Genomic DNA, 25,025 nt, shown 5'->3' with positions numbered 1-25,025 from the left:
AAGTTTTGTTTCAAATCCAAAGATCTCTAAAATGTGGAAGATTTATCATATATTAAGAGCATCCTTTAAATTCTCATTCAGTTTTGAAGTAAACATCATGGGGAAAAAATGTTTACCCCTTCTAAAATTATTTGATCGTGTTGTATTTCTACATCAGTATGGACATTTTTAGAAATGATCTGTGCATTCACATTAAATGGTAATTTATTATTTTAAGCAAAAATTTTACAGACTTTTATTGGAAATCTTATAAAAATTAATGATTGATTTTTATTGATTGATTTGATTTGATTTTTTTGATAACGATAATTTTTATTTTCACTTTAATTAATTAATTTATTTTGTCTAACCAAAAAGACGTCCTTTATTTTACAATAGAAGATATTGTACAAACAGAAAAAGTATTAATAAAATTTAATTTTTGAAAATACTTAATATGTATTCTAAATCTTTCAAAACAGAAGGCATTCTATGCTTCATAGATTCATAGATCTATACAGATACATGTACAAAGGTGCATAATTTGCTTTTGCTAAGATGCTAAAAATGTTCTTAAAAGTGCTTAATTTCTGTAGCGATTTCACGCTACACACCCTATAACTCTAAATTATCGAACTTTATGACAAAAATATGGTCCATTCCCAAAGAAAATTTTAATGTATTTTTCACTTTGTCCAGCTTTACACTACTATTCAAAAAAGGAAAGGTTGATTTTTAATAAATTAAATAATGTTTTATTTCAATGCACATTTTTGTGAGGCTATGCTTATACTTCTAATTAAATGCTAATAAAGCTGGTGGGAGACAGAAAATTTTAATTTGAAATAAATGGTTTCTACAAAGTTTTTGTGGCTTTTAAAACTATGAAGTTAGGAATCCATGCTTTTTTTCCTCCTGAGATTTTTTTTTCACGAATGCCTTGTTATAAATTTGAGAAGAAAAAAAAAAAAAAAAAACATATCTTAAGTTAAATTACTTTAATTTTTCTCAAAGTTTTTTTTTTTTTCGAAAAAGAAAGCCAGTTTAATTTAATTTTAAATGTATTCTTTATGTGAAAAGATGAGTCAAATTAAAAATTTCAATCCCACTGTAAAAAAAAAAAAAAAAAAAAAAAAAAAAAATTGAATATAATTTTTTTTTTTAAATTTTTGTTTGTTAATTAATTTTAACATTTGTCCCGTATGAGTTATACAGGCCCCACCTACTTTCTTACACCTAAGGAAATAGGCAATCAGTGAGTGATTTCGAACTGGTGGCTGCTTACGGCGACTAAGCTGAGAGGAATGCGCAAGCAGTTCGATTAAAGAATTTTATTTTCCTAATTGCTAAATAAATAAAGCAGCAAAATATGCACATTCTATTGATTCTAAAATAGTTAGATAATATTAATACTTAATTAAGCATAATTAGTCAGGTTCCTATATATGTTGACAGTGTTTTCAAAATATTTAAAAACATCTACTTGGCTGGTTACAAATGTGGATGCGGAGCAAACTGGAATCATAATAGGTTAATAAAAACCAATAGAAATTTGCAAATTCACTAAAATAAGGAATATTCAAATAAAATAAATTATTAACACTCTAAAATTGTATAGAAATGCAAGTGACCAGCTTATTAAAATAGGAGCCTCATAATGCCAAAAGTCGCAAAATATATAAATCTGTCGTTGTGAGTGTTCATTTTTTTATACTTGAAACCAAAATAAAAAAAATTACCATATCATAATTAAAAAGCAAATTTCAAAATGAACTTATCAATTTTTGAAAAAAAATATTTTGTCTGTAAGAATGAGTTTTAAAAACACACTCCTCACTTTTTCTAATACTCAGTTTTCATGTCAAGGAAATGTTTATATATTTCAGCAATAGATGGCAGCACATGTTTTATTACTTTATCTATGAGTTGCCCAATTTGGAAACTGAAATTTAATACGTTATGAGGATAACTTATTCTGGTTTGTTTCTGAAAGAAAGGATTTTGTCTTGAAATTGAGAAAAATTATTTGGTTTTTATACCTTTTTTGTATGAAGTAAGAATCCCTGTGTTAAAGGTAAGAGCTATTGACATTCATCATCATCATATATATATGTATATAGATAGCAGAGCCTTGAAATACATTGTGTGATCGTAGATAATAAGTTAATAATAAGTTTTGCCTTTTGTCATAACTAACTATTTGCACTTTTTGGTTATTCAGTTGGATTTTAAAGAATACTATTTTCGGAACTTAGGAAGAAAAGAAAAACAAATTGCAAATAAAGAAAAAGAAAGATTTTTTTCCCTTGATAATTAATGCAAAACTCTAATAGGTATATTTGCAGTTTTATAATAAATGTACATACGTCTCTTTTAAATTTAAAATTTATTTCTTCTGAAGCTAATGCTGTTATTAAAAAAATAAAATATAAATGATGTTTATTATTTATTTGGCTATTTTGTTTTATTTTTAAAAATGTGAAAATTCCAATATATGATATTTTGCGAACTTTATATATTTCTTACATTTATTTGTACATTACTACATTTCTTTATTATACTTTATTTCGATATTACATTTATTTAATAGAAAATACTATTCTAATTTTAATTGTTACATTTAATATTAAATAACAGAAAGAAACCAATCATTTTTTTTTTTTGACAGGGCATTCTTTTAGCAGTATTTACATTCTTTTCAGATAATTTAGGTTTGCTTATCTGTTTATAAATAAATGGATTAAACTAACTTCTTTATTCCATTATATTTTAAATAGAGCCGTTTCTCTTTACTAATTGCTGATGCACATTACCCCCCCCCCTCCCTATCCGTCCTTGACGTCAATTGCATTTAAGAACCGAGGGTAAATGATTCTCTGTACATTATAGTACTTTCCCCTCTGCATCAGCATATTTTTGCTTCGCAACTAAGACAAATATATTTTGTTGTTTGCAACTACATGTCAACTTAGTCAGATTTCCGATTTCCAGCTGCCTACGGAGGGGGGAGGGGCAAACAAGTCCATTAAAATTTGTTTGAGCCTTTTTTAGTTGCCTAATGGAACAAAAAGTCTGTATATAAAAAAGTTTTTTAAAAAAATTTATTAAAATACTACGAAGGAAAAATAATTTTTTAAATCAAATTTTTCGAGCTTCAAAAAAAAAAAAAAAAAAAAAAAAAATGTGAGGCGCAGATAGAAGACCATAAAGTGAATTGGAATCATATTTTTAATGTGTTTTAATTTTTATATATTGTATGTTCGGAATTTTTTGTTTATTGCAGCTTTATAGACATCTCTTAGTGATTTCTGCACCTCACACCTTCATGATTCTTGTTTTCACCTCCAAATTTTTGGAAAAAATAAATATTTTTTCTTTATTATAAACTGATAAGAGTTAATTAATTTTTTTATATATTTATTAGTCTTTTTATATGTTTATATATTTATTATTAATTTTTTAGGCGCTGCGACATCGTACGCAGATCATAAAAGTCAAATCCTTTAAGCTTAAATCCATATTCCAAATAGTCGCATAAAATTTAACCTGGAAGAAAATTCTCTTCCATTAGCATTCTAGATTTTCAAAATAAAAATTCTAATTTGTACATAATCTATATATTTATTATTATTCAAAAATGATGAATATTGTAGTTAGCATTAGTAATATTCCGATTTTAAGATTATATTTTATTTATGAGATGATCACCTTTATTTTTGAATCAGCGCCGGATTGAAGCCATTTAGGCAGTAGCTAGTACACATCATGTTGTCCTTCTTGTAATGATCAAACTTTCACAAGGCAATGAAATTTTAACTTCATCAACACGTTCATTTTTATTTCAGGAGCTTTATGGAAAGGCATGCAATTCTATTATGCCTTTCGTGTGCCATGACTGTGGAGCAATCAACTTGCGTATGCAATTTTATTCAAGCATCGCTCGGCGTCTTCAAATATCTTAATAACAAAATGGAACGCAATAAAGCAGAGAGGAATTAACTAATTATATTGTACAAAGTTCTATGTTCTATACAGATATTATACATTTACATTATACAAAATTTGTTTATTAAACAACTACGCTAATAATATTATTTTTAATCGTCTTGCCTCTTCAGAACCGTCATCCTAGATATCTATTGGCCCAAAATTCCCAGCTTCATTGCTACAAAATTCTCGCGATATTGGCCGACATTCAAAACAGCTAACAAAGTCATGGGAAAATGGCATGGTATTTCGTGCTAATAATGCAGTTGCCTGGTCCGAAATCTGCCACTGCTTTGAATCACAGTTGTTTTACTCGAAATCTTTTATGAAAAAATAAGTAATCGTTAGCGTTTTACATTGAGGTTTATCGAAATCTCAACTATCCATTGAACATGAACATCTGACCCAAGATCCTCTTCTTTTTAAGTCATGACCAGAATAAGTTTTTCTCTTTCGATCAGCGACATTTTCTTTTATCCTCATTAATATTGTTCATTAATATAATTATATAATCCCAGCCGTCCTTGGTGACCAGCTGGTTAATACAGATGAGTGCTCGTTAAAATTTTTAATTAAATATTTTACGTAACTTAATATAAATGACTTCTATAGCAAAAGATTTTTTTAGTTTCAAATTTTGATAGCTATATAACTCGTACTATTACAAAAGCCATTAAACCGTTCTGTTCATTAATAAACGTTTTGTTGTTCTATATATCTCTCTAATTTTCTGTCGCGCCTATGAAATTTTGTTTAAATTGAAGTGGAAGTGATTTTTTTTTAAATGATTAAACTTTAATTATTACAAAAACTTTTTTTTGCTGAAACCAAACATGTTTTTTAATATGAGTACAGAAAATAGAATCGTTCGGCAGTGACTTCTTATGCATACTGTTATATATATATTTATAATTTATGCAGTATCTCAAAGAAATACTCAATAAAAATTTCTTTGATTTATAAAAAAAATCATCATTTAGTTTTACTTTCAAAAGGATTTTAATGACGTCAATATTTTATTTTATTTCAGTTAATAAATGTGTTTCTGATAAAAGTCTAAATTTTAAACAGTCCTTTTCTCCTATGGAAATTATATTCAATGAAATATTCTTAATATTCAAACTTTTAAATAATAATAATAATAATAATAAGTTTCTATCCTCTGAGATTAAATTTGATCGCGTTATGAAGCTCTGAATATCCTTATTTTAGGACAATCTACAATTTCATAATTTTAGAACAATTTGCTTTGGAGAAACTTCAGGGTATTGATTGGCGAATCTTTTTTTCAGACAATCAAAGGGGTGACCTAAAAATTGCAAGTTTTTTGTGAAAGGGTAATATTTAAATTTTCATAAATGATTCAATATTTGCAGCAATAAAATGTCCTTTCTTTTATTTAATTATTTTATTTAACTATTTCTTTTATTTAACTTTATTATTATTATATGACTTATAGAACAAAAGGTAACTCATCAGAGCATTTATTGACTCAATCGGTATGAAATATTATTCTTTACCTCCTTTAGACCATTTCTCCTATGGATGTATGTGCCTAATACTAACTGTTTAGAAATTAGGTATTGGGATTCTGTTAGAGTGGACATCCTGTATATGCATCCTGTATGTCCATAATTAAAGTTCACATTTGATAGGCGTCTGTATTAAATACTGAGCAGCAGAACTTCATGAAAATTGGATAATGGCATGATGAAATGATGGGAAGTTATCTCTCCCCCCCCCCAAAAAAAAAGTTTCATAAACCACCACTAAATGACGTATTATAACTTAACATAACAAGAAATTATAGAATGTGACAATTTCTTGCTTACAAAACATATTCGATATGATGTCCCCTCTCGTCTTCTCTAGTGGAAGCTCAAAATCGCATGTTCAACTGTTGAAGGAGCAGTGTATGCCAAATGAAGAATGTTACGCACGTGGCGTGCTGTGCTGTCGCTCAGTTCGAAGGCAGGTGTAGTTGGATCACTATAGACCAAGTCTTCGAGGTATTCCCAATAGCAAAAGTCGCAAGGATTCAAATCCGGTGATCTGGGAGACCCAGTTGTAGGGAAGTGAGGGCTGATGATCGCGCAAATGGCTGCGGGGCACTCGTTTCACAAACGGATAATGTGGGGGGGGGGCACCATTACGCATAAATACTGTTGTTGAAACATATCGCATAGCCTGAAGTGCCGGAATCTAGGACTGCTTCATTAAGGATGCGTATCATTGACGGTAACAGAGACACGTGACAGAACCTGCGACGCTGAGTGCTTCGACCCAGAATGAATGAAACAGAAAAGCTGTACAAAAGCATTACGTGCGAAGAGTGTAACGGCATTTGCAGGTATTAATGTGGGTTTGTTGTTGCATCATTTATTCTCATAAATATATTCAGACTCTATCGTGGAAAGAAGGTCAAAAGTTTGCTTGATTTTTAATTCATTAAAATTCAAATTAAAATTTCAAGAAACTCGCTCGAGGCGCACATTTCGACTGCCTAATTATGTACTTTCCAAGTTTGGTAGTTCTAGATCATTGACCGAGTCTGTAGAGCGTCAACAGAATTTTGTCTATTGTCTATCCAGAATTTTATCTATTGGCATGCTTTCTCATAAAGAAATTAAAAGTAGGTAAGCGTGTAGCGTTTTGGAATTGTAAGGCTAAAAATTATACTGCGAAGTAATAGTAAAAAGGTAAATAATAGTTAAATGGAATTTTACGAGGGTACAATTGTACATATTAAGTAGGAATAAAATGATGATTTTGAACTGGTCATGAAGGAATATAAGTAAAGAATAAAAAAAAGAAAGTAAAATTTTACCAACACAAAAGTGACTGAAAGACACACTAAAAATTACTTTTTTCTTGGTTCTACAGAGAGCTTGTCTATAATTATTTTATTCCTGAACTAAGTCATTTTCAATACATTCGAGCAACATAACAGTATACTCATAAAATTTTACAAATTCAAAATGCGCTTTAAGACTTTAGAAAACGACTCTCTCCACTTGCAATGCAGATTGGCACGGATTTCAGTGAGATTTCGATTTTGAGGAAATTTAAGAAAAAGTGATTAAATAATTTTCTCTTGTATATTTATCCTCCATTTGGTATTTACTGCATTTAGAATGTTGCACTGATTTGAGAAATGTCGCGATATTATACAAAGGTGATTTTATGTCATTGAAAAAGTAAAAATATGATCGATGACACCTTTAAAGCAAAACAGAATCCTCTTAAAATACTAGCAGCGCTGATTCTAGCGAAGAAGAGGAAAATCGCACTGTGAATACCGAAAAATCAATCATTGTCGTAATGAATCTGCTCCCAATTTTTTTCTCTTTCATTGACTAAACAAGATACTATCAGCAGTTTCTTTTATATTTTTAACTTAACAGATATTATTCATTCAATGATATCACGTTCACATTTTTTTTATTATTTCATACATGAGAAACTATTCAAATATCAGTGCTTTTAAAATTATTTATTGATCTTATTATTTTTTTTTTATCTTTTCGGTACTGCTTATTTCCTCTTTTGACCTTTTAGAGAATTCACCATCTGCAATCTACGTCGAATAAAATGTGAGGTTCCCTTTATTTCTAAGCAAGAGGCGTCCGCCTCCACCGCCAGTGTGGAAATTTGCTATTAGCGTTATCATGATTTAGAACAGACTTCAAAACAAGCCTCATAATCTTAGTAGCATAGTTAGCAGGTCAAGAAAATGAGATATGAATCATATAGTAGAAAATAAAATGTCATTCAGCCGCATGAACGCCATTGCGACTTATTATCATTATGGACAAGTGAATCGTATTTTTCAATTAAAATGTAACGTTTCCCCATTTTTGAGTATGTTTATTTTTTAATATATCGATTTATTATAATTTAAAAGTTTCTTTCTTAATGTAAAGTCTATTATAGAATATCTATAAATGGGATCAACATTTCACTCTCTTTATTAATGTGAAATCGTAAGCAACATTCCTGATTTTGCAGTCATTTTGCAAAAAATAACTTGAAGATACGAAATTCATACTTCAGAGACCGAATGTAATACTCAAAGAACGTAAACAGTTTAGTAGAAAAAAATGTACAGGACACATACATTAGAAAACGAAGCAAAAAATGGCTTCATTGTCAGAATGACAGGGCTACAAAACAGTGTTTCGGAGAGCAGGAGAAAAATGATTTCCCTTTGTTTGGGATATGGTCTCTCCTAATGACACCAACTAAAAAAATGAAGATGAAAGGCTTCCAGCATGGCGGTTGCTTCTCACTCGCTGGGGGACACAGAAATGATGTGGAGTGGCTACACTCTACCGATGACGGAACGTATCTACTACTGGAGATGCAGTACCACGGTCTTTAAGACTTAGCCATAGCTCCATCCAATGCTGTTGCAGTGTTCCGATCATTCTGATTTTTTGCGAATGTCTTTGTGGCTGTGCAGAGTAGCCGTTTGTGATAATTACAATGGTTGCTAGGCATGGTCTATGCACATTCAAAATATTATCCAACAATTTTTGAGACAAGAGTGTCTATTCCTCAATGAGCATCTATATAAAATGTCTATTGGTCTCCCCAAAGCATCCTAAATATGTCCAATCGGGCTTAAATGGAGGGAGAATGCTGGGCAATCCATTCGACATATATCTTCCCTTTTCAGAAGTTCTTGAATCTTTGTGGTCGTTCATTATTATCCATAAACACAAAGTCTGGATATATGATAGTTTGAAACTGAAACACATGAATGGCGTGGAATAATTTGATCAATGTAACGATCTCTGGTAACCCGAGTTGAAAATGCTGCGTTCCGTTCTTCCATTCATCATCATACCTCCCCTCACAAGCACAATGGGAACACCCGAATTATCTCATTATCTGATGTTTATGGGATAAAAATGTCTCACTCTACATCATCTACCATCAAGAATCATTCTTGAAATTGAAACAACTCATCAGTAAAGAGAACATGTCTCTTCATAGATGTTCTATTCTTACAGAGGATTGTACAATTTTATGCAGTACTCTACTCACAGTAAATCGAGTCATCTGTCGTCCAGTTACCGCACGCAAGTGCAAGTCAAAGTTTCGACCTCTTTTTGCTATCCTGGTGATATATTGGTTATCCATTGCCGTTGCTTTCCTTGGCCGCCCACAACCTTTCTTACAGCTATATCTGTATTCTGGAATGCTCTTCAAGTTAGCGAAAATTACACTGTCCAATTCCCAACTCAACGGAACCATTACCGCGCCATTCTTCCAGCTTTCAGATCATTGTGCTTCTTGTAAAGACATTTTGGTACTTTCTTGTGGATATTTTAAATTAAAGATATAACTTTTATTTACAACTAATGTCTAAAAATGCGTCCTCCCTCCTCCTTTTTTAATTGCACGTGCTGACTTTATCATGCAGATATTCAAAATAATTTTATGAATTTGTATATTATAAATACTTATAATTTTTATAACTCATTATATATATATTTTTAATTTATGGAAAATATTTTTAGAAGAATATAAAGTCAGGCAAGCTTCTATACATGGTATAATCATTCTTTTCTTTTAAAGGAACTATTGTTGCTTTTTTAGGTGGGTTCAGAGGCGTAACGAGGATGGATAGTAATGCAACGGGCGTAGGTCAAAGAGGGAGACAAAATTCAGTACTCGTATGCCTTAAAAAAAATCTGCTCGAACACAAAAAAAAATAATGCCACACAAATATTTTCTTCTAGAAGAAATTTTTGTGATTTTTTCCCCTATTGATCACTAATTCACCAAATCCAATACAAAGGATGCATTGATAGCTGAATTCTGTTAAGCATGAAAGCAATGGGACTACAGTCATAAATATTTTTGAGACAGAAAATATCGTTGCCTTTGATCAATTGTACTGCAACAAATCACACGATTTAAAAACCAATCTAGAGTAAATGCACTGTTTTTTGCAAAGAAGAAAGATGCATGACAAAAGCGGAGAAATAAGAATCAAAGTTCGGTTTGTCAAGAATGAAATTCTTGTTTGAATTTTGTAAAAAATATGAATTTTTTTTACAAAATATTATATTTGTATGAAACCCACCAGCAGATTAATTGCCTGACAGTAATAATAATTCCAGTAGCTAGGGGAAATAATTTTAGTTCAAGATATTTACATCCAACTGTTTAAAGTGTATCAAATTTCGGATTAACGGACAGACATCCAAAATGCCAATTCGATTAGCTTAGCAATGTGATAAATTTTATCGCAAAACAAGCCATACTCTTTAAGTGTACAAAAAGAGTCAAAGGGCGGATACTCTACTTCCTTAAGATGCATTAAATTTTTCTTCTTAAATCAAAGAGGTTTCAACATGGTACAATTGTGTTGCATTCAATAATGCAGTATTAAAATATTTACTTTTTATGCAACCTGACATATGATATATAACAGTAGCTCAGAGTATAATAACTTGCTTAACATAATCATATTTTTTTCATAAATTCTTCATATTTTCTCCAATCTAAGTTATTCAGAATATTTCTTTATTGCTAGTAACTTTCTTTCCAGAATGGCAGTGACTGCCAATCCAGATCCTGACACTTTAATTTCGCCAAAGAAAGAGCCAAGTGATGCGCCAAAAGAGCACGTTCTGCAACCTATATGGATTATGAAGCGAAACAACATGATCAGGAAACCAGACGCCTTTACTCGCACACCGAGGAAAAAAAACATTCACCACAAAAATGCCTTCCACATGGACCTTCGAAATAAGTGGTCTCAGCTTGTTACAAACAAAATCACGGCGCTTGCATTCCAGCATTCCCTGCGCGATCATCACTGCTGCAGCTGAAAGATGTATCTTTTGATCTTATAGCATCTACACGCCTTTTTCCCCCCGCGAATTTTGGGGCCACAATGTGAAAAAAAAAAAAAAAAAAAAAAAAAAGGAAAATTTTGTTTTATATTTATGAAAGTAAAGATTTTGTACGTTTTCTTCACCTGTCTGCTCCTCCTCTTTCTCTCTTCCCCAATTTTATTTTTTTAATTTTCCTAACAATCACAGTGATTTACACTTGATTATATTTCTTGATCAGTCTGATTGCTACAATGGGTCATAAATGCAAAAAAATTAAATACACTTTTAATTGAATTATAACAAATGCAATGAAATAAAAAAAAAAAGGCATTTATTCTGCTTCCTGTTAATGTGTTTATTTTATTGTTCCCTGAGAAATTATTTGTTTATTCTGCTTGTTTCATGAAGTGCAAATATTTAACTTTTTTCTGATAGACTTGACAGATGACGTAATAATATCCATGTATATATTGTTTATGTAAATATAGTTTTCCATATGAGTAGCCGATAACAAAAGAAACTGGAAATTAAATTCAATGTGTAAGAACAATGCATGTAAACGAGCTCTAACAATTTAATAGACAAACAGTTATTACACTTACAATGACACTACAACAATTCTACATTTAGCCAACACTTAAATGTACAGCTTAACATAATGAATTCTCGAGGTCGGTAGGTTTACATGCTCTTGCAGCTAGCATCGCACTGCCGTACTTAGGATTGGCGAGGAGCTTGGCGCACTGGCATTATTAGAGAGTGTTACAGTTTGAGGGGGTTGGCGCTTGGTTGGTGCGTTGGCATTATTAGAGAGTGTTACAAATGTAGTTTTCCACGGAAGGGCATGATTTACACATGTGGGTACCGAACTCGGAACAGATCTATTGACACAAGAACAAAAGAGCGAAACTATGAGAAATTCTTTCCTTACTGCTTTTATTCAGAGATTCTTATAGGGATTTCTTTGACAAGAGTTGATTTAGGAAAGGGAATCTTAGGTATTCTAAGAAAATTCGCATATAGAATAAGAGTTTCAGAGTCAGTAATTTCTTTTAGTGCATGAGTCAGAAACAGTTAAATAAAAAGTGAGATTCGGATCAGGAAATAAAAGATTTTAGAATAAAGTAAAATGGTTAATTTAAAATAAAAAATAGGAAATTAATTAAGATATAAATTAAATTAAAAGATATCATTACATACATATATTTTAAATCTATGCTTGGAACCTGGTACATAATTTATACCAGTAGGTCGTTCCTTTTTTTCACAGCACGAGTCTATTGCATCTCCATTCCCAATGAATATACACAGATTGATGAAAATATTAAGAACATTATTCTTCAGAATTTCGATTTACTTGCATAAGCACATTCACCAATATAATAAACTAGATTTGTTATTAAAAAATTTTTTTTCCCTCTGCTCTGAAATACCAGTAAAAATTCCAATTTACCTATTAATGATTTAAAAGAAATGGAATGCGCCATGAGGATGGGCAAAAGTAAAGCCAGATGCAGCATCTCCAACACTACTATTTTTTTTTTTTCGATTTTTCTCTCACAATAACGACTTGTATGTTTAAAAGATTGGCAACTGTGTTATAAAATTTTCGAATTAAATTTTAAAAAATTCGAATGGAACTGCGAGTGGAAATAATTTCTGAAAGAAAAAGGAGCCACACGATTGACAAATATTGTACACACTAATAAAACCGCTACTATTGCAATGCTACGTAACACGAGATCATGGCAAAGCATATCCATGTTATCTGCAAGTCAGACCTTAAAAAAAATGCTTTTAACAGCCAACATAGCAAAAAAAAAAAAAAAAAAAAAAAAAAGCAATTATTATGGGCTACAGAACATCCACAGAGGACACTAAATCAATGGGAAAAGGTTGTCTAATAATATGAGGAGGAAAATACGGCTAAGTATGAGAACAAGAAATCACAACAAGCCAATTAATTGGAATAAGGAAGAATTTCTCGTATCAGTTGCCACATACACACACACATATATATTTATAGGGGGATTCAAAACTTATCGTTCAAATTTCGTGGGGAAGTAAGGACCATAAGGAAACTGATTTCATATAGGAAAGAAAGTATGTCTGCAAACGTCATCTACATGGACAAGCGAAGTGAACACAAGGAAACAATACAGTTGAGTAGTAACGAATGTGATTTTTATTCCAAGAAGGTAAAGTATAAGTACGTGCTCAAAATTACAACCATTTACACAAACACATGATTCGCAACGCCATTGCCTTGACCGCCGAACATTTTCAAACACGTTTGGCATATCACGGACAATGCTGCGGCTGACATTATTCGTGCAACAAGATCCATTTCATTGTCGACGGGGTCTCTTACACATGGTCAATCATGGCCAGCACAAAAAGAAATCCATGGGTTATAAATCAGATACGTGGATGGCCAAGTGATTGGTCCACCTTAGCCGATCCATTGAGCTGCGAATGTTCGGTTCAGGTAATCAATCAATCACACGCAACAATTGAGTCTAGAGCGCAACACGTTAGAGCTCCATCATGTTGATACCGCATATCTAGGCGAATATGCCGCAGGCATTGTCTGTGATATGCCAATCGTTTTTGAAAATGTTCGGAGGTCGATGTAACGGCGCTATGTATCCCGTGTTCGTGTAAATGGTCGCAATTTTTAGCACCTTCTGGTAATGTATGTACTTTACCTTGTTTGAATAAAGGTCACCTTCGTTACCACTTAACTTTACTGTTTAATTGTGTTCACTTCACTTGTCCATGCTGATGACATTTGCGGACATACTTCCCTATGTGAAATTAATTTACTGAGATATTCACTACCTCTCCACGAAATCTGAACGATAAGTTTTGAATTACCTTGTATACAAGGTGTCCCAAAAAAATTAAGTAAGCTTTTATCTTTTTAAGCATTGCACTTAAACATATGCTTCCAGTTAAAATATTTCATAAACAAGGTGAGAAAATGTATGAAAGCACTTCGGCTGTTGTAGAAAAATGCTATATATATATATATATATATATAACGCTATATATTGATAGTAAAACGCTATATATATATGTGTGTGTGTGTGCTTCTCATAGAGTAAAAGTATCAACGAGTAAAATATTTCTATTACATTCATCTATACAAGCGCTACGTTTCATATTTATATCTGCAAAATGTGCAGATGTATATTTATTTTTAAATTCACAGGAACTTATCCCAAATTCGGAAGGACATATTTATTTCAGAGATGCAAATTTATTCAGTACAGAAATGTTGTCTTACCCAAATAATAGTACATCATACTATAGTCATGGCTTCAAAGAAATTTGCAAACCACACATAATATCATTCACGTCGATTGGTCAGAAGTTACAGCTTCAATTTTATCACGAAGGGAAGAGAAATTTGAGAAACTGAACATTTTATATATTCTAGAGATGCCGAACAAGAAAAAAGTACTTGCTAGCAATTGCTGACTTATAAACGAATGATATATTTCAATAACAAGGAACGTTTGGAAATGCTAAAGATTTATTTTATCGTAATACTGGACTAGCTGTAAAAGAAACAAAAGTTTGTATCTGAAGAATTCCTGGCATCATTTATAGGAAGCATGCTTAGAAATAACAAACTACCGAATCCTTACTTACCCAGCCAGAAATAGAAAGAAAAAAAAAAAAAATGAAGCAATACACAAATGATATTCGAAAAACAAGCAATTCAGCTTATTTTCCGAATTTCTATCATGGTAAAATATGAACAAGACTCACCATTTTAAAAACGACAGTTCAGAGAATATTTTGACTTAAAATAACTGACGTCCATACAGCATTCACGGAATCCATGAACTGTTACAGTAGTTGATGTTTAGAAATTTATAGTTAGGCCTACTTCAAATATATCAAATATTTTTTTTCTGAGAAATGTAATTTGGACAGGTAAATGTCATTACAGTCGAGGAAGAAACATTAATTTTCAAAATGGTGATTTTTGGAACGGTGAAAATCCAATCTTCATACTAAAGGTTCATTATCAGTTGCAGTTTTCTATATGTGTGCAGTGTGGTATTTTCAGAAATTCGTCAGTTCAATTTTTTTCAATTGTACACTAAACATTTTTTTTGTGTACAGTTGTATTTTGATTGGCATTATATCTGAACTAAATTACGAATTATTTTTGGAGATACACACCGTAGATTTTTACTAACAAATTAAAAAAAAATGCCTTTATATCAAAAGTGATGAACTCGATCTCATATGTGCAAATACTGTCCAAAGCACCTTTCTATATATGTCGATGAATGCGTTATTATTTTCCGATTTTGCCCCTTTTAATAATTTTTTATATGTATATTAAGTCTGAAAATTGTAGCAAAAGATTGATTCAAGCACCGGTCAGAGGCAAGAAAAATGGCCTAAGTTAATAAATTTGTCTTTAATTATCTCAGAACATTTTCGGACAAAAGCATGAAACTGTAAAAGAGTATAAGGAAAACATTTTACTCATTGACATTTTTTCGCAATAGCGGACGCATGAAAATTAAAATCTTATAACTTTTTGCTATCACTATCTACAGAGGCCAAAATATATAGGTACGTTTGGGTGCCTTATTTGATGAAATTTTGCAAATGAAAATACATATTTAATTGGAATAATTAAGAAAATAAGTTCTTGTTCCACTTTGATACCTTATGTAAATGATATATTTACATGAGGTTCTTTTTATGATACCTCCATTTATGAGTTTCCAATATATTTAATAATTAATACACTTTATAGCTTCGTCTAACAACCAAGTTTTTTTTTTTTCATCATAAAGATGGCATGATTTGTGCAGACAAAGTAGGAAAGTTTACTGACAACTCCGAAACATTACCATCCAATATGAGGAAATTAAGAATTGCCATATGGTTAGCAAAGGTTAATATTCCTTTCTAATGGTTTCAATAAGTTACAAAATTCATAACCTGTGGTCATGAAAGTAGAGGGAAATTCAAAACGATAGCAATGGCATATTCCAAATATTTTGGCCACTTAGTGTGCTCTATTGTATCACAAAAAATGCAATGGAACGATTCATTACTAATAAAGGAAATCCAGGACAAATGACATCACATGTGATATTAATGAACCATAGATCTTATCTTTACTTCAGGGATGGGCAAACTACGGCCCGCCGGAAGGTTCTATCCGGTCCGAGGCAAATCAAAAGAAATATATATTTATCTTCTTTTCTACTTTGATTAAATATTAGTTCTTTTTTTATTCCTTTTTTTCAAAGGACTGATGATCTTTTTACTTTCTCTACTTTTGTTCTACAAAACATAAATCGACGGAAATAGCAAGCACAGACATCTTTCAATCGGTAAAGTGTTAAAAGAGGAAGTTCTTTGTTAGTTATAGCTGTAGATTGGTGCCAACAAGCGTTCTCTTTCTCGGGGATCAGACATATGGGAATATATGGGTGAATAGACCTCAAATATGCGCATTTTAAGCTCCAGCCATCGGCATTTTCTTTTGGACCGAGTTCTAATATTATTGATTGCGTATGGAAAGATTGCGGACATACAACATCATTGTGAATAGTGGTGATATTATTAAAAGTATAGCGTAGCTAGTGCTTGTTTGGGTTATTCGTAAAATATTTCAACTCCAAAATGGCTACTAAAAATGTAAAGTTGATTAAGAGCGCCGTGCTTTTAATGATGAATGGACCTCGAAATATTTTTTACAGTTGTAAAAGACAAACCAGTGTGTCTCATCTGCAATGAAGCTGTAGTAGTCTTCAAAGAATATAACATTTCCCATCAGTTTAAATCTAAGCATAAGAATTTAAATTACGAAGCAATGTCCGAATATGAAAGAAAACAAGATGCAGAAAGTCTTTGTAAAAAAATTATGAGGCAGACAAATTTTTTTCAATAAGGGAAGCAGCAATGTCCTAGAAGCAGCTACACATGCAAATTACATTGTAGCAAACAATATTGCTAAAAATAATAAAGCTCTCAGTGATGGGAAGTTTGTTAAACAATGCATGCTCCAAGTTTGTGATGTGCTATGTCCAGACAAGAAAAATAATTCTTAGACCGTAAGCTTATCTCGAAAAACGGTGACTTCTAGAATCGAAGTCATCGATAAAAATTTGACATCACAATAAGTCAAAGATTGGCCAGTCGAAATTTTGCTCCATAGCTATGGATGAAAGCACAGATATAAATGATACTGCTCAATAAGTATTATTTATAAGAGGTGTTGATGAGAACTTTGAAATTACCGAGGAATTGGCGTGCATGCGTTCTTAAAAGGTAACTACAAAGTGATGCCATATTTTTCGTGAATTTCAGGAAGGGCTTTTAACTTTGAAAGTGTCTATAACAAATATATGTAATACTACGACCGATGGAGTACCAAATGTGACAGGAAAAAAATCTGGATTTCTTGGACTCTTTAATCAAAACTTTCGAGGGAAAAATGTTGTTTTTCTACATTGTATTATACATCAAGATTCTCTATGTAAATCTGCATTGAAATCCGTGCTTTATGCAGTCATGAAGATGGTGAATATTATTCAATTTCGTGGGCTTACTCACAGGAAATTTCCGAGATTTTCTTCAGTACGTGCAATCTTAATATTCTGATGTACTGTATTACATGAGAGTAAGGTGGCTTAGTGCAAGATGCGTTTTCGAGCGATTTGGCAGCTGAAAGACGACATTGTGTCGTTCTTCCATGACAAACAGTGTTCTGTGGAAGGCAAAATGTTAGAAGATACAGAACGGCTTTCGGACTTTGCATTTTTCTTAAATCTTCTTTGTCATATGAGCAACTTGAATGTCAAGATGCAAGAGAAAAATCAATTTATCGACGATATCTGTGCCCATCTCAAACCTTTTTAACTAAAACTTAATATGTTTGCTGGACAGCTAGCTAAGAACGATTTCTCTCATTTCCCGAGGTTAAATTCAATACCCTCAGTAACTGAAGAAAAGCTTAAGAATTATAAAGATGGCTTGGAAAATTGCATTTTGAGTTCGAAAGCAGATTTCAAGATTTCAGTGCCCTTCAAATAAAATTAGATCTTTTTGCCATGCCTTTCAACCTAAATTGTGAAGCAGTGAGGTCGATTTGCAGCTTGAATTAATTGAGTTGCAATCTAACAATCATTTCAAGCACTTGTTTCTAAATATACAAAAGTTAGAGTTTTACAAATCATTATCGAAAGTAAGCCCCAAATTTAGCTTCAGTGCTATGTTTGCTTCATCTTATATATGTGAAGAAGTGTTTTCAACTATGAACCTTAGAAAAAATTATTTCAGAAGTAGACTGACAGATGAGCATTTAGCCTCGTTCCTTAGAATCAGTGCATCTCACTTCGAACCTTAATATAAGTAACTTTTAAAACTGAAATCGCAATTTCATTCATCTCATTAACCTATATTTAAACTGTAATACTTATATATATATATTTTTAAATTTTAGAAACATTTATCTTGGCCCGCCAAACTTTTTTTTTTTTTTTTTTTTTTTTTTCGATTTTTGGCCTGCAATTGAAAAAAGTTTGCCCATCCCTGCTTTAGTTTCTCCTTTAAAAATTACACTTTATTAGTGTTTTAAAAATTGATTTGTTAAAGTTAATCCCTTTTTAGTTTTGAAATTTTCAAATTATATTTTCTCAAAACCGCCATCTAGTAGTATCGCTGGTACATAATCAAAATTAGATTAAATTAATCGATTAATTAAGTTCCAAAAAGCATTAAAGCTATTAAGAATACATAATTATACAAAATTTCAAAACTCGTACATAGAGAAGAGAGTGAAAAATGATATCAAAATTTCATCTTCACAAAATGAAGTAAATTAAATGAAATAGTATAAACGCAGAATTAATTATACATTGATTTTGCTTCATTTATGAATTAAATTATTATTATTTGCAATCCTCCTTTGTGACTGACAAATAATATCTTTTTATTTCATTATTAAAAATTTTAATTTTTAATAGTGAAAGTGATGTACAAAAATCAGGATCATTTTTAATGCAGAATAGTTAAAAACATCATTTTCTTCTATTTCATTCCTTCAGAATGCTGCTACAAAAAAGAAGAGCACACTAGAAATTTCTTCAGAAATTAATTTAAAAAAATCTTTTTAAGTAAGCAGACTTATAAAATCCTGAAATTTTTAATTCCATATGAGATTTAATTATGCAAAGATAAAATTTGAAAATTCTAATCATTTAGTAAAACTATGAATATCAAATAATTAAAGAAAAATTAATAAAGCATTCAAAATAAAACAGAATTTTCTTCACAAAATATAGAAAAACTTTTTATGCATTTCACCTCTGTCCTTGAACAAGTTATCTAAATTTAATTTACAAAGAAATTTTAATCAATGGAGAATAAAAACCAATTTCCAACTCATTTATATATTATATTCAATAATTAATGAAAATGCATGCACACGGATTCATTCAAACATTTTATTCAAATAAATGTCTTAAAAATACATGCTGTCCAATATTTGATTTCTTATACTTTTTGTTCACAGGAAACTTTATATTATCCTGCAGTTCATTTTGCTTTTAATTGAATAAAATTAAGATGAAATTTACAAAGTACAAAAAGCGTATATAGATATAAGTTCATTAATTGAAAAAGAACACACAATTGAGAGAAAAAAAAAATCATTTAAAATGTCTGAAGTCTAAATCTTATAGAACAAAGTGCTTATGGCATCACAGAAGTTGATGTACAGCAACAAAGTGTTTATAAAAATGATATGTATGCATATTTTGGCAGTAAGTTGTCAAATAATTAATAAAATAAAATATAAATGATAAAATATTACTTATTTTGTCATTTGTTGTGAATGAGTACATTGAGCAGGGGTAGAGCAACAAGTTGGGACCCATGTATATGTTTTAAAATTACATGAATTAAGAACGTTTGCTTTCTGACAATCAGCTGAGGAAACACCATCGATTGACATATAATCATTCTTGAATGACATATCACAGGAGGCTGAATTAGAAAGCTCACACTCTTCCATAAGTTCTGTGACAGGACTAATCCTTGAAACAACGCCATAATTGGTTTCTGAGGAGGTCATGTTTTGGAATGAAGCGATGCTTCCAGTGGCATAACCAGTATCTTGTTTCTCAGACACATAAGATGGGAAAGGATTCGTTTCTTGGGATTCAGCACAAAAACTCATAAAGCTTTCTCCTTCATGGTTCACAGAGCTGTTGAGGAATTTTTTATTATTATTGCCGCTTTTCCATGCTGCTGTTCCTTCATTTTCTTGCTGAATATTATATGTCTCAGTTTCAGCATCTAAAAAAATTATAACAACTATTAGAAAGAATTACACAAGAAAATATTAAAACATATATCAATTAGACATTTATTAAAAAGACACATATAAAAAAGCTGATAGAGGTGAGTGTACAATTCTATCGGTATAACCCTATACTGCCATAAAGATGTGTGCTGAGGTTTTATTATTATTTTAATATTATATATACTTCATCCACATCCACTATTGCCTTTTAGCCCGTTTGATAGTACATATACCAGAGAAGAATCACCGTCCCACCTATACTATGAGAAAGTCTTTTCTTTTCTCTTCCCACCCTGCCATCTATCACCATCAGTATTTCTTTCAACTGAAGCGAAATCCCTGTTTGGAATCATTCATATCAATACCAATTTCGATGCAAGTGTGAAACATACCACTGAATACTCATTGCCGCTCCCCCTCTGAATAAAACCAAGTTATGGCTGTATAAAGGTAAAAGAATCAAGTGCAATGAAATCGAGAATCAGTATTTTTTGATACTTGCCTCAGCAAAACCTGACGGTAAAAATATATAAATTTAGAAAGTTTGCATTCATATATTGGCTTAATATCTAGTTTTCATCTAAGCACCTAAAAAATTAAACTTCGCTTGGCAGTGTTTTTTTTTTTTTTTTTTTTTTTTTGCATAATGGTAAAGAAGATTTTTTTCTATGGCTCGTTTAAAATTACAAGCAAAATCTAATTGAATTGCAAACACGGGATTGAACATCAAATAATTGTATGGGAATCTGATGACCTAACCACTATTCCATATCTGATACGGTTATGATGATCATGTATAGCCACATGTAAATATTTAGTTATTAAAAAATGTTTTTTGAGTGAGTGCATGAGTAAAATAGTGTTTTTTCAGTTAAGATAAACTAGATAAATAGTGTTTGTCTATAAATTATTTTTTAGATAAACTTAAAATTTTTTAAATATAAATTTTGACCCAAATCATTAGATTCCTAGATATAATGAAAAAAATTTCTTTCTCTCCCACACAAACACACATATAAGAATTACTCATTTAAAGTTAAGATTAGACAGACATATAATTCCAACAAGAACGATACTTTAAATGATGGGGGAAATAACACTGTTCATTGTTTGAGTTAAAAAAAAAAGTATTTCTCTTGAGTGAACTAAAAAACATACATTTTTATACAGTACTCCAGTTTAATAAATAATACTTAGTAAAATGTTCCTGAACAATGAAACATTTTAACAAACAAAAAGAAATTTTTCTGCAACTAAAACCAATCGAGTTTTGAAATGTTTGAAATCTTAAGAGATCTTTTTCAAATTAAAATTGCTTTCTTTTGTGTTGTTCAGATTTTCTTGAATACTTTACATAAGCAGGCATTACTACTGCTTTGGAAATACTTTTAATGCATAACTATTTTTAATCAATTTTATTTTTTTAGACCTATTAATTAGTTAGTTGCTTTAGAACAACTAGTAATTTGCACAACTGGATTTCATGGAATAATAACTATTTTTTTTTAGCTTAATTTAATAAAAAAAATTTACACTTCGAAATTGTAAAACTTTTGACATCAATAAAGAATTTAGGAGAACTCAGATTTGCCATTCAAAGGCAATGCTTGAAGCATTTTTGATGTTTTGGAAAGATTTCATTGATCTCTCATTGCATTTTCAATACAATTAATTTACAATTAAAAATTAACAACAATTATATTTAAAATAAAAAAAGCTATTATATATATATCTTTAATAATGAAAAAACATTTCACAATTTTATAAAATGAATTTTAGCCCTAATTGCAAACTAAGAGAAAAGAAACTCTATATAAAGGTGACCAAAGCAGCCCTCCTCCCACAAAAAAACTTTAGAGACCCAAAGCAAGGATTGGCCATTTCCAAGTATTCTAACTCTCCAAAACGGTGTTTCTCAATATTATTTTCCGTGAAAAAGAGAGAGGAACAGGAAACGAAGACACAGATAGTCTCTTTGTCATGGTGCAACACTGCATAACACAATCAGCACAGTGTTCCAGCTGGTGGAGCACCTAATTTTATCTGCCAATTATACGGATGCTTTTTTCTTTAAAAAAAATGTAAAAATATATAAATCAAATAGATTAAGATACAGCCAACAAAATAACGTTGAAAATTTTTCCCAACAATTATTTTTTACTAGAAAAAAATGAATATTTCTTGAAATAATAGATTTTTATTTGGCATGCTAGAGCAGCAAATTATGGATTTGCCTGATTTAAACTGTTAACTATTATTAAAAACGAAAGTTAAAAGTGAATTTAACAATTTTAGAAGTGAGCAAAATTAGATTTTAATATAGTGGAACACAGTATCGCAAAGGATTAATATATAATATCAACTAGCATTAGCTACTTATGAAAAGATAATTTGATCAAAGCTAAATCACATGATTAAATTAATCTTATTAATACTTACTACTTTTGGCAAACATTATAGTATTAATGTAAGTACATCAACCAGTTTTGATAAAATGCATCTTATCAAAACAAAAACTGTTTTATGATTGCATTACAATGATAAAGAATTCCAATTAATTAGCTATGCCTGCAAAATGTCAAAATTAATGGACAACAAAATATTCAAAATTAGTTCACTTGTTAAAGTTGGAGCCTCTCTTTAAATCTTTAATTAAGAATATTTTATTTGGTGGTTGTGGTTGAGGAGAGATTTATTTATCTCTCAGAGAAGGTTCAGTGAAGTGTTTATGATATTCTTTTCTAAAATGAACATTTGTGAAAAGTATGAGGTCAATGATTGATGTATCTAAGTATCAGTAACTTTCATATAAAATAGACTGGTCCAGTGACTGTGACTAAGGAACTGTTCTTTGGTTTGCCGATTATTTTATATATAGAGACTAGCCGCCTTTGGCGACCAGCCGGTTCGCCAATCTTAATGTTTGTTTAAATTTTAATAATTAAATAGGTTTAACCGGAGTTTAACCCCCTTCTTCGCCAAGTTGCGATAACGCACCAAAGCTGGCAATCTTTATTATGCACTATAATTGAACATCTGCTTCTTTGCTTTTGAACATTTCGCAAGGCCGTTGTTTGCGATTTTTAAAAATTTCGCCAAGCAGGGGATAAAACTTCGGTCGTACCATTAAACATTTTACGCAATTCCAACTTTAATAGATTCTTCAGCAAAATATTTTAAAACTTCAAATTTTGATAGTCATATAATTCACTCATAATATTATAAAGGCCTTCAGTTATTGCGTGATATATATCTCTCTAATTTTCTGTTACCCCTCGTAGAAATTATGCTTTAAATTACAGTGTAAATGATTAATCTGCAATTAATATAATATTTTTTACTGAAACAAAGCATTTTTTTTAATAATATGATTACTGATAATAGAGTCACTGCGCGTTTAAACTTTATGGTCACTAAAGAATATCTTTCTTAATTTATGTAATATCTCAAGAATTTGTCAACAAAAATTTCTCAGATTCATCATGAACAGATCGATTCATTAACAATGTTTAATTTTAAATGCATCAAACACTAAGAAAATAAAATGAATCGTTTAAAATAATCGGTCGAAAACAGGTTTAAAAAAATCTACTTAAAAAACGATGTACTTAAAACTATAAGCATATACAAAAAATATATAACTAACATAAATACATTTTACTTACAAAAGCATGCAACTAACCTAAAAATAATTTAAATCGTCGGTTGGTTGTCATGCCAACAATCAGAACAATGCGCATGCGTGGATTTTCTTCGCCAGTTACGTCAACGCAAATGCGTAAATTTTTCTACGCCAGTTGGGGTAACGCTATGCAGATTAGACATTTTTAATTTCCTTTATTCTGTGTTATTTTAATTCAAAAGTACTTCAGAATGAATGTGAAACATGGATTAATTAACAATGTTTAATTTTAAATGCATAAAACATTAAGAAAATAAACAGAATCGTTTGAAATAATCCGTCGAAAAATTTTAACCCTAGCCTAATTACTGTTGGGAGAAAAAAACAACTGATGCCTTACTTATTTGGCGATGGGGAAAATGGAAGATTTTTTTGGCGGAAAAGTTGGCGTTGGGAAAAATGAAAGATTTTTTTGGCGGGAAAGTTAGTTTTTAATTAATAATGGACTACCCCTAACATTTAGGGGGATGAAAAATAGATGTTGGCCGATTCTCATAGATACCGGATAAGCACAAAAAATTTCATCAAAATCGGTCAAGCCGTTACGGAGGAGTATGGCAACGAAAACTGTGACACGAGAATTTTATATATTAGATAACAGACAAACAGTTGGTAAAGGCAGCCAGTTATTAAAAAAATTATAGAGCATAATCTTAAAACGTGGATAAATCCCTTTATTAAATATTTTTTAAAAATTGTAAATACCTGTTACAAATTCTGAAGGATACAAAGGACTCCTGTTACAAGCTTTAATAGGAGAAACTGGTGGTGATGATAATATGTTGCAAGAATCACTACAATTAGGTGGCGTAATAGGACTAGATGATAGCACATCCTATAAAGAATTAAAGAGAAACATGTTTAGATAATGCAAGAAGTTGTCATTAAAGAATAAATTCAATGGAAAACGTATTGAATTGAGGATAAATCTGTTTTCTTTATGAAAAACGAAATCATTTATAGAACTAAGAAAATAGTATTGAAAGAATTTTACCAGATAATAGACAAAATGACAATACTGAGAATATTGAGAAATCATAAAATTACTGAATATGAGCAATTGTTTTATGTGATAAAACTGATTCAACAACAACAAAAGTTTTAATACTTTTCATTTGGAAATGTTTCTTTGATTCATCTCAACTCATATCCCTTTCCTTGAAAGCTATGTTAGGAA

General features: G+C 30.8%; 1 protein-coding gene across 5 annotated transcripts in view; it reads right to left on the bottom strand.

Moving 5' to 3' along the window:
* Positions 1 to 19,344: 19,344 nt before the first annotated feature.
* LOC129962602 (protein aurora borealis-like) overlaps positions 19,345 to 25,025 on the bottom strand; it is a 102,083-nt gene continuing 96,402 nt past the window's right edge. For all 5 annotated transcript variants that reach the window (XM_056076420.1, XM_056076421.1, XM_056076417.1 and 2 more), the window contains exons 9-10: positions 24,554 to 24,683; positions 19,345 to 20,159 (exon numbers count right to left, since the gene is read on the bottom strand). In XM_056076420.1, the coding sequence (XP_055932395.1) occupies positions 19,675 to 20,159; positions 24,554 to 24,683 (615 nt within the window). In that variant the 3' untranslated portion in view covers positions 19,345 to 19,674. The remainder of the gene's footprint in view (positions 20,160 to 24,553; positions 24,684 to 25,025) is intronic.

This window comes from Argiope bruennichi, chromosome 3 (genome assembly GCF_947563725.1).
Source record: "Argiope bruennichi chromosome 3, qqArgBrue1.1, whole genome shotgun sequence".
Classification (NCBI taxonomy): Eukaryota; Metazoa; Arthropoda; class Arachnida; order Araneae; family Araneidae; genus Argiope; species Argiope bruennichi.
This window is presented reverse-complemented; position numbering and strand designations above follow the sequence as displayed.